The 10,264-nt window shown below is 47.5% G+C and overlaps 1 protein-coding gene across 2 annotated transcripts; it reads right to left on the minus strand.

The window, feature by feature from the left end:
* Positions 1–7,593: 7,593 nt before the first annotated feature.
* RPS19BP1 (ribosomal protein S19 binding protein 1) lies at positions 7,594–10,062 on the minus strand. Of its 2 annotated transcripts, XR_010720889.1 has the most exons (5): positions 9,964–10,062; positions 9,736–9,876; positions 9,361–9,458; positions 7,924–8,269; positions 7,594–7,820 (listed from the first exon to the last, which is right to left on the minus strand). XR_010720889.1 is itself a non-coding variant. In XM_066184157.1 (4 exons), the coding sequence occupies exons 1-4, from the start codon at positions 10,010–10,012 to the stop codon at positions 8,135–8,137; spliced, it is 423 nt and encodes a 140-aa protein (XP_066040254.1). In that variant the 5' UTR covers positions 10,013–10,062; the 3' UTR covers positions 7,594–8,134. The 2 variants fall into 2 exon arrangements, 1 of the variants encoding a protein (XP_066040254.1); XM_066184157.1 differs by having other exon boundaries at positions 7,594–8,269.
* Positions 10,063–10,264: the final 202 nt, after the last annotated feature.

Consider the following 10,264-nt stretch of genomic DNA (forward strand, 5'->3'; position numbering starts at 1 on the left):
AGTACATAAGTCCAGAGTAAGCACCAGTGTTCACTTGCACTTGGGTTCGTCATGTGCCTGTGGGTCTCCCAGTGCCCAAACCATGAGCAGGAGTTGTTGCCTGGTCCTGTTAAATGTGTGAACTGGGCCAGATGGATGGGGTTACTGTAGTGCTCTTACTGATGGGTCACATTCCTGCATCAGTGTGAAAGTCAGCTTCTAAAGCCAGCCACCCATGAGTTAAATTTTAAACTGTAAATATAAATTTGACTTTATTCTACCAAGGCTATAGCTGAGTTGGTCCATAAAACTCGTTCAGCTCTAGTCCTGCCTCAGCTGTGCAGGGAAGGTACTGGTGTGCTGGAGCAGAGCCTGTGTTTGGGGGTGTTGGGGTTGCTTAAGGATTAGGCACGTGCCGTTTTTAAGTACTTCGTGTATGCTCTTCTTTCTTTTCTTTTTGCCACTGATACCCCCCTTTAACAGTGCTTAATCCCTCTGGCATGTGGATATACTTTCTGAGGAGTTGTTCCTTCTCAGTTGCCACTAGCATGGCTCCCTGAGCCGTCAGGCTCAGGTGCCTGGACATCCCAGCCTGACTGGTGCACACGTTCAGTGCAGTGGCATCAGGGCTCCAGTCCATGCTGGAGTGGGAAGGGAAAAGGTTCTCAAGGGGACCTTGAAGAACGGTTTCTCCAGTTGCAACCTGCTGGGGATCCCGGTCTCTGACATTTGAGCTCCCGATGCCCTCAAGTTAGGGCTGCAGTCCTTCATCCCTGCTCCTTGCTCAAGGCGTTACCTGATGTGAGATAACAGCTGTGTGCTGGGGATCTGCTGTGTGAAGGCTACTCCAGCTGATGGATAGTGCAGGTAGCTGCTGGCAGCAGGAGCTGATCACTGCCATGAAGGGTGAGTAGGCCAGGCCCTCAGTGGCACCTGTCTGCGCTTAAAGCTGTGCCTGGGTGGCTGAGTGCTATTTAAATTACAGGAAGAAGGCTCCCTGTCAGGAGTTAGGGCTCATGCCATACTGGGGGGGTGGTGGAAATAACTAAGACACTCACCTTAGTATCATAAGACAATTTGTTTGGGTAGTCTCAGACCTCCTGGGTAAGGGCCCTGGTGACTTTACTGTATGAATGGGATGCACTGCAGTGCAAACTCTCCAAACTGGAGAGTGCAGGCAGGGACAAGGGACTCTGTTGTGGTTTAGGAGATAGACCAATGTAATAGGTTTCCTTAGAATCAGCTACATCAGCCAGGTTGGGGATGGGGATAATTAGAGTCAGAAAAGCCATAAGGTTTTGGTCAAATTTGAGACTGAGATGACATTGCACTTGGTCTCAGTTGTGCCACAGAAAACACAGTAACAGTCTAGGAGCTGGTGGTTTCCCTGTGTGGGGCAAAACCCTCCTCTCCTCCTCACACTGATCTCGCTTTCCCACCACAGGGCAACCATCTCCTCTTCCCTTAGAGCCATAGAAACTTATGCTTACACCTGGCAGCAACCAGGGCCGAGGGATCACCTCCTGTGTTGTGCTGCACTAACTCAGTTCTCCTGAAGCCTGGAAAAACTCAGCACATTTATCCCCTCCCCACCCCATGGCAGGGCTGTTTGTGAGCCACTTGTGACTAAAAACAATTTTTCTTCATGTTCATGCTCTGCAGGTGGACGAGGCAGTGTCTGAGCTGGCCAGTAAGTACATGATTCTGGCTTCTACAGCCCTGTAGAGGGTATGCAGGTCCAATTTACCAAATTACACTCAGTCCAGGGAAGGAAGATCAGAGCTGGAACAGGCGCGAAGGAATGCATGACACATCCATATTGCTTTGCTCTCTGCTGCTGTGCATGTGCTTTATAGAACTCCTTGCAGGGGAGTCAGAAATCTGCCCTTAAAGAGCAGTCAGCAGTGTCAGTGCTTGCCGAGGCTCTGAGCTTGTGGCTTTGCAGAGGCAGCCCATATGGCAATCTCATGCAATGCCTGCTGAAATGACGCTGTGTTTCCATATTTAGCAACTTAGTCAAGATTTCACAAGGGCTAGAGATCAGGGCTGACTCTTCTCTGCATTTTTTATCTAGACTTTTCCTCCAGGCTTCATCATGCTGCATGGCTCTGCAGCCCAGCAGGTTGTCCAGCTTGCAGCAGGAGCCAAGGAACATCTGTCACAAACTTCAGCCCACAAGGGTAAAAAAGTATGACAGCCTCCTGCCTAATAACTGATTTTATATTTTGCAAACTGCAGGAGCTCTCTCCTTTTTCTCACAGCCTCACAGAACAAATGTGCTTCAACTGATTCCTTGCAGCTTGCACAGAGCATGATACCATGTCCAGAATTAGATTGTAGTGCATGAAATGCAGGCTTTACCTATCCCTGGAGGAGCCTAGTTCTTCTTTATCCTTGGAAACAGCAGAATTCCCCCAATCTGCGTTATATAAAAGCTATTTGAATCTGAAGTTGGCACAGCTCATGGGATTTCTGTCTCAGTTATTTTTCCTCTGAATTAAGGGCAGTGAAGTAGACTTCACACGCACAGCATGCATGACCCTCAGGCTCCGGATCCCTCAGCCAATTTTGTGCTTCATGGTAAACAGGAGTCTAATATTCCCTCACATAACCAAACAACCTCTTACAGTTCACTGCTCACAAAGCCCGTTCTCACAAGCTTGTTTCTGCTGTTATCACAATATTTATAACTGCCTTCCACTTCACCCTGCCTTTAGAGAGACCCAGGTGCATGCTCTTCTCTTTCAAAAGGAAAAGGGAAAACCATCACTGCTGACAACTTCTTCACATGCTTGTGTGGAGAATCAGATGCACCTTTGCAGCACGCTTACAAAAATAAATACACAGCTGCAGTGTTGGGGAATGAAGAAGGAATGATGATAAAATCTTTCAAATAGCTTTTGCCCTGGCAGAAAGCCCAGAAATAGCTGCAAGGACAGGCTGTCCTTTGGGAGATGAATGCTCCTCCAGTGCTCCCAAGCTGGACTATATAGAAAGAAAATGTGGCTTCTTTTGATGCAAGCAATTTCACACAGTGGTAGTCCATCACCTTTTTTGGGGAGTGGGAAATCTATACATTTTTGGCCAAAAGAATACCAGTTTTCTTTATCTCCCCATAGACTTAGGCCTTCAAAAAAGCAAACCTAAACAAACCCGTAAAAAACAAACAGTATCTCTATTGTCCTTCCTTTAGGTGTAATTTCCATTTTGTGGATATTAATTTTTTCTTAGTATAGTCCAAGTAGCTTCTAGGGATATCCTACCTTCCTCTGTCCTGCAGTATTCACTGGCTTGCCACTCTTCTTACACTTCATTTCCAAAGTGCAAAGGCCATCTTAGGGTCTTACCATGAGCATCCCTTGCTGGGCCAGAAGTGCTCACCTTTTCTTACTTTCCAATTGAAATTCTTCAGGCCCTGTGAATTGACAGAAGAATTCAGTCCCCTGACCTAGGCAATACTATTTTGGCTGCTCAGATATCCCAGGTATGCTGCCTTTGCGTTATTTTCAGTGCACTCATGCAGTGTCATAAGTGAATGAAGTCACCAAATGAAGGAAGCTGGCTGCACCCACAAGCTCCAGTTTCCCTATTACAGAGGTGCACGCTCTCCAAGTGATGGCCAGCGCCCTCTTATTTCTCCTTCAGCTGTTCTCTTCCTCTTTTGCACACATGCCCCCTTTTAAGGAATGGCAGGAGCAAGTTCCAAGTGCAGCAGATGCATCAGTTTAATTTATATAGGGCAGAGAATCTCCTAGTCCTGAAATTCCTCTGCATCTCCATTGCAGTGTGCAGGCAGGTGGAGAAAGAGCCCTGGTCTTTGCCTCTCATTAAAGGAGATAAATCATCTTGCTGGTATCAAACGGTGCAGCTCAGTACATACCAGCTTGGCTATGTTACTGCTTAGCCCTGCCAACAGCTTATTCCTTCAGAAAAAGGTGTGTAACCCTTAGATAGCTGCAGAACAAACTTCATGTGTTTTGTGTTCCCTGCCCCCACCAGTTAGTGGTTGTCTCTGTTAATCCTATTTAACATAACTACAGACAGACATGCAAACCTCTAATCCCTCTCCAACCTACCAACCCTTCAGCCTGCCTTGGCTGGAGTTCCACATTTTAAGCTGTACGCAGACAGTAGGCAGTCTGTCTTCTTTCACACTCCTCATTTCGACTTGAATTGATAGGTCTTTATGTCTCAAAATGAGGAACTTCCTTTCGCTGTAACTTTCCTGAGTTATTCAGGGCCCTGCTGCTGTGCACCCTTTTTACAATAATCAGCCCCCTTCCTGAGGTGGTCAGGAGCCTGTAAGTTCAGTAGATGTAATTGATCATCAGCAAGACTGAAACGTAAGGCAGTCATGGAAAAAAAACCCAGAGGGTAAGATTGGCTAAGGTTTTTAGGATCCTCCCCTAGCCTTTGATTTTCCCCTACAGCTTTTTCAGTGTTTTCAGTATCATTTGCCTGTGCAAGTTCATTGGCAGCCAGGTTTGTTACTGCTAAGTCATTTCACAGGCAAGAAGTTGCTCTCCTGAACAAACATTTTCTTGGTTTACTTTTGCAGTCCTCCCTTCTCTGACACACACATAGTGCTGGTACTAGCTGTTGTTGCTTTCTGTGGTAAGGAAGTGGAGACTTGCTGATACAGCAGAGGCTGTATGAGCTTACATTAGTTTGTACCCACTGGAGCAAATTTCCTTTTTTTGCTTTCCATTCACATAACAAGGGAGCAATAAGCCACTAAGAGGCTTGATGAATCTTATTCACACTAAGCTAGCTCAAGGCTGAGCATCTGGGAACTACCCTAAACAGTTTCCCTGGAAGAGTTCTAACACGCTAATAACACTCCAGAGCTTTTATTTGTATTCATATTAAAGCTGCTGCTACTGTTGCCCATTCTGACTCCCTGCTGCATGTGGGTGGAGATGCCCTGTAAGATGGCACCCTCACCATTCCCTAGCTCAGCTACCTATTTTCTGCTGCAGTATGCTCAGCTGGTGTTGCAGAGCTGGGAAGGGAGCCAGCAGCCTGATGAGCTCAGCTAGCATACGGTGTTGGCCCAGCAGCACTGGGACACCTCCCTGTGCCGCCACTCACGGATGCGCGGGAAAGAAATGCTGTCCAGCAGGTCTAAAGGTTGTTGGGGCCTGCAGCCTGTCAGCTTCCAGTGTGGGAAACAGGTTGGAGGCCAACTAGGAAAAGTTACAGCAGCTGCTGCTTCCCTAACCTCTTCTTGTCTCTTCCATCAGGCAGAGAAGTCTGGCTGCAAAGAACAGAGATCACAGAATCCTAGAATAGTTTGGGTTGGAAGGGACCTTAGAGATCATCTCATTCCAATCCTCCTGGCCAGGGACACCTTTCTCTAGAGCAGGTTGCTCGAAGCCCCATCCTGCCTGGCCTCAAACACTTACAGGGATGGGGCAGCTTGCTCCAAGGTAGCCACCTCCTGGGGTCCCAGCTGGCATCCTCTGGGCATGGCTAGACAGACAGCTGGGAGTATGAGAAGGTGCATGGCTTTAGCTTAACACCAGGCACGTGCAACAGGCTGGTACCTCTTCTTCCCTCTCCTTTGAAGACATTGCCCTCATGGAGCACCACCTGTCCTTATCTACCCAGTATTCAGGTGGCAATGCTCTTCTTTCCTAAGAGCTCATACCCTGACAGAGAGGGGAAAAGTCAAGGCTATGTGTTAGATCTTTGCCCTTGAAGATGGTATCTCTAGAGCCACCATTCACTTCTGCTTCTTTTTCCTTCCTCCCACAAAATAGAGTTTAATTTATTTAAGGATACTGTTCACTCTACAGTCAAGTTTAGTTTCAAATGGCAAAATTCAGTCTGTCAGGTAGCTTTACCCTCCTTGACAACGTAATGGCTCAAGAAGTATGCTGGTAACTGTGCTTGTCTGAATAGTCTTTCCAGCCAGTAATGAGAGCTGCCACCCAATTTTGAAACTCCACTAGTCTGGGTGTTATTATCCATGTGGAGAACTGCTCTGGGCCTCACTTTAAAGTTCCTCATTAACTGTGAAAAACGAGCTTTCGTGTTGCTTACGTTTGCAAACAAATGGGCTGGGTTTCATACAAAGAGAGTGAAACACATTACCCTCCTGTTCTTTTCTGGAGCAAGGAAGGATGGAAGGATGCTTTTGCTTCCCTTAGCCTGCAGGAGAAGGGCCCAGGAACTGAACAACCACAGAAACAACAGTGCGTAGGAGGAATGGGTAGAGGAGGAGCAGCAGAGGACATGAAGGACTTCTGTAGGGTCATGGGAAATGCCAAATACTGAAGACGAAGGCTTAAAACAAAACAACACCCCAGAAATCTACCTCTTTCAGTCCAGTTGTGGCACAGCCAGCTTTTTCACACAGTTAATTATCCTCATGACAGCTCCACACAGAGATGCTTGTGTTAGGCCAGCTCACATGCACTGCAGCAGGCACGGAGTTCAGAAGTTTTAGGGAGATCTGTACTAAATACACATTTTGCTCACCTATTTTTTCAAACAATAGTGCTTCCATTCTTTTTTTCCATTCCACTGTTTTACATTTTTTACTTTTTGGAAGAAAGAACAAACAAAAAAAAGGGAACTGTTCTTTGAAGTGTTCTGTATTTACCACTTTTGGCTGCAGATAGTTGAACCTGATCCTATTACAAGAAATCCCCTCCCACGTGCTATTACCCAATATCCAGTACGTACATTTAGGTACGTTCACTATTTATTTCCCCTCTCTGGATCTCATACATCCAAGTGAACTTTCCTCCTATGCAGACAAGAGGAAAAGAACTCAACAGAGGAGGCACAAACTTACGAAGACAGCACCAGAAACTATAATCAGAGGGCAGGGAAAGGGTAAGCGAATTCCTGCCTGTGCTGGCATCAAGCAGCTGCTGCTCAGGTCAGACAGGCCCCTTGTAATCAACTCCTGAGCTTAACCAAAGTTTGGCATTAGTTCTTCTCCTTACCTGGGTTTGTGTTTTTTTGTTTTTTTTTTTTTTTTTTTTTTTTTTTCCCGCCCCCCCCCCCCCCCCCCCCAAGGGAACACATTTCCCATGTTCTTAGGTAAGGGACAGGAAAAGGCAGTGGCAGACCTCCCCAGAGTGGTTTAGTGAGGAAGTTTCTGGAACAACACTCCCACCTGCTGGGCCTTCTGTTTGTTACAGCTGGGAACTTAGTGGAAGTCTGAAAGAAAACAACTTCTCTTCAATCCAGCACCACAAGCTCAGGCTCAGATTTTAATTTGATGCCAAGACTAACATCTGTGTCACAAGCCCTCCTGGCTACAGGACCAGGCAACACTCAGCAGTGGTGCCCTGCTGGCATGGCTAAATCTCGGTGGGACACTCTGCTATAAACATTCAAACGACAATTTTCTCCATGTGAAAGCTCTTCCTTGGAAAGAAGGAAAACTGTGAGTAGCCAAAATTGAGGAGTCACCTTCATTCCAACCTGCACTCTTTGAGGGCCTAAGCATGTCAGAGAGATGATTTAATATATGTGTTAACATGGAGAGGCCATTCACACAACTGAGTCATCCTAAAGAGAGAAATGCTTGGATCTCAGCAGTGACACGGTTCATCTTCATCACCTGTCATAATAATCACTACTACAAAGGCACAGAGATAGCATCTGCAACAATTATTTAATCAAATGACATATTAAAAGTTTTTGCAATGACTGACAGACCTGACAGGGGCTGTAATAAGAACCCAAACTGCAGGGTTACTCAAGTTTAACAGTCTTTCAAAGCATCCTTCCCTTCTTAATGCTGGTCCAAAACATTTCTCCATTCAGATACAGTGCTTTCAATGCTCCCTGACAAGTAACACTGGTAGCAGGTGCCTTATATTCTGAGGAAGGGGAAAAAAGATTGTTATTTGGCTTGGTCCACCCTTCTACATCAAGAATGCAAGACATACTAGCTGCAGGAAGATAATTATAAGGACAACACACCTCAGAGCCGAGAGCACCTCTGTGGCTTTAGTTGGCCAGTAACAAGATCTGCCCAGATGCAGAGCTGCCCTGCAAATCCGACACAGAGGCACTTGCTGACAGAGGCACATCCCGCATGTGGCATTTCACTGCCAAGGAAATGCCTGGGCCTGTGAGCCAGACTGGAGAAGCTGCAGAAAGACTGGAGCTGCAAAAATCCCTGTTCCGATGTTTATGGGACCCCAAAGTATTCCCTCTCAAATTTACGGAAATCTTCCTCAGTAAACACAGTGCCTTTGGGCTTCTTCTTTTCTGTCTTCTCTGGAGGCTGATCTTTGGACTTCCTGCCTCTGTTCTGAGCAAGAACCTTCAGACAATACAGAAATGGAAAAAACAACAGTCATTGTTTTCCAGACCAAACCACAAAACAGTGATTTTCAAGTTCACCTGCAGCATCCCTGCTGTTCTACAAGAACCCTGCTATCTTCCAGAGTGCCTCCAAAGAAAAGTGAGAAGCAAACCACTGATGTTAATCAAAGCAGGTCACTGGGACAACAGCAGATACCAACTTGTTATTTGGAGTCAAATATGAAAACTATTTTCTAGTAATTGTCACAGAGATAAGAACATTGATTTCATTTCAGAACTTTCTGAAACTATGACTTTCTTTTTTATCCCCTCTCTCCATGACACAAACCAAAAAACCAACAAGCTGGTGGAATTCCCTCTGCATTTTCTAATACACTGTCACCTCCTGTCACAATCTCCAGCCTGAGAAACACTGGCCTAAACCACTTTGTTTGTGTAAGTTAACAGCCTGTGACTCATAAAAACAGCCCAAGATTCTAGCAATGTCAGCTGTTCTTCTCTTCAAATCCTGGCATGAGACTACCTTTTGGGGAAGACCATTCAAGAAATTCTCAAGTTATGAGAAACACCATTTAAAAGGCTGAGTAATTCCTATTACATGAGCCAGCAGCACATCTGGTTCCTCGTTAATCAGCCTCCAGCTACAGAGAAGGCCAGATTGATCGACAGTAAGGAGAACGTCTGAACCAGGGCATCTCTGCCAGCTAAAATTATGAAATATCTTTGGTATTTAAGAAAAGCCAACAGCTGTCAGGATATTTTGAGGAACCTGATGTAGTGGGTGGCATTCCTGCCTATGGCAGGATGGTTGGACCTGAATGATCTTTTAAGGTCCTTCCCACCCAAACCATTCTATGATTCTATGATTTTGACTAGTATCAGAGAACATCACAGGGAGCAACATATCAACAACAGTTTAAAGCTTAGTAAGTAATTTTGCCAGGGCACACAGAAATTCCTCAAGGCCTTCTGTAGACAGAAACTTGACTCTCTTGTGCAGGGTATAAATCTGGAAGAACAGGGATGATTCCCATTCACCTGTGTTCCTCAGTGGAAACTGACGCCCCCCAAGAGAAATTACAGTCTTACTTGTTCTGTGACGGCTTTGTCTGCAACAAGTCGTCCCTTTAACATGTACTGCAGATTTTCCCTCAAGTGATTCACAGGCTTCTTCTTATGGTACTCCTCTGGGGCAAAGTAGAACGAAACAAAACGCATCAGCTGCTCATTCAGGCAGCTCACAAGGAGAGTCATAGAAGGATCAGCAAAACCCCGTGAAAAAGACACCGCTATAGCTCAGGGATAGGGGGGCGCCCACAAATGAGGCTGTGTTTAAGTGAGCGACACCAAGACGGCATTCAGGAGAATGGGACGGGAAGGGACGGGACGGATATAGCGACGTGCAGCGTGGCTGCGGGACACAGGAATCCTCGGTGCGAGGGCTGTGGAGGGGTCGGGACTCACCTATTGCCGACTTCACGACTCTGCCCTTGACCGTGGCCTTGTTCCTGACGGGCTCCGGTGCCCTCTTCCTCCGCCTCGCCGCACCCGCCGCCCTGGGGCCGGTCCGGCCTCGCTGAAATCCCGGCGGCACCTTCGCCCGGCCTGCAACGGGAAGAGGGACGGAGTCACTGGAGCCGTACCGGGGAGCCCCACTCAGCCCGCCCGCACATCCCGGCCCCGCGGGCTCACCCGGCGGCTCCAGCAGCTCCAGGCCGCGGCGCAGCAGCGATGCCGACATGGCCGCGGCGCACTCCCGCCCGGCCCCACAGCGCCCCGCGCGGCCCGGCGGGCACCCGCAGCCGCCCGGCGCCGCGCCGCGCCTGTGAGGGGCGGCTACACCGGCAACTCCAGCTCGGCAAACCAGGGCCGGCAGCATGGGGGCAGGCTTCTGCCAGTGTCGCCCGGCGCCAGGACACACCGCAGTGGCCGTGAGCTAAAACACAGGAATTTTCACCTCAAGACGAGGCAGAACTTCTCCGCGTTTAAGGCG

Source organism: Chamaea fasciata, unplaced genomic scaffold (assembly GCF_029207755.1).
Source record: "Chamaea fasciata isolate MVZ Bird 193981 ecotype frontalis unplaced genomic scaffold, bChaFas1.0.hap1 SCAF_5, whole genome shotgun sequence".
NCBI classification, from domain to species: Eukaryota; Metazoa; Chordata; class Aves; order Passeriformes; family Sylviidae; genus Chamaea; species Chamaea fasciata.

What these genes read in the sequence shown, in the direction of transcription:
- RPS19BP1 (XM_066184157.1), bottom strand. Translation starts at nt 10,012, where the DNA reads ATGTCGGCATCGCTGCTGCGCCGCGGCCTGGAGCTGCTGGAGCCGCCG. An exon ending in GGAGCTGCTGGAGCCGCCGG is followed by an intron (nt 9,877 to 9,963) that starts GTGAGCCCGCGG and finishes TTCCCGTTGCAG; the next exon opens with GCCGGGCGAAGGTGCCGCCG. An exon ending in ACAAAGCCGTCACAGAACAA is followed by an intron (nt 8,270 to 9,360) that starts GTAAGACTGTAA and finishes TATTGTCTGAAG; the next exon opens with GTTCTTGCTCAGAACAGAGG.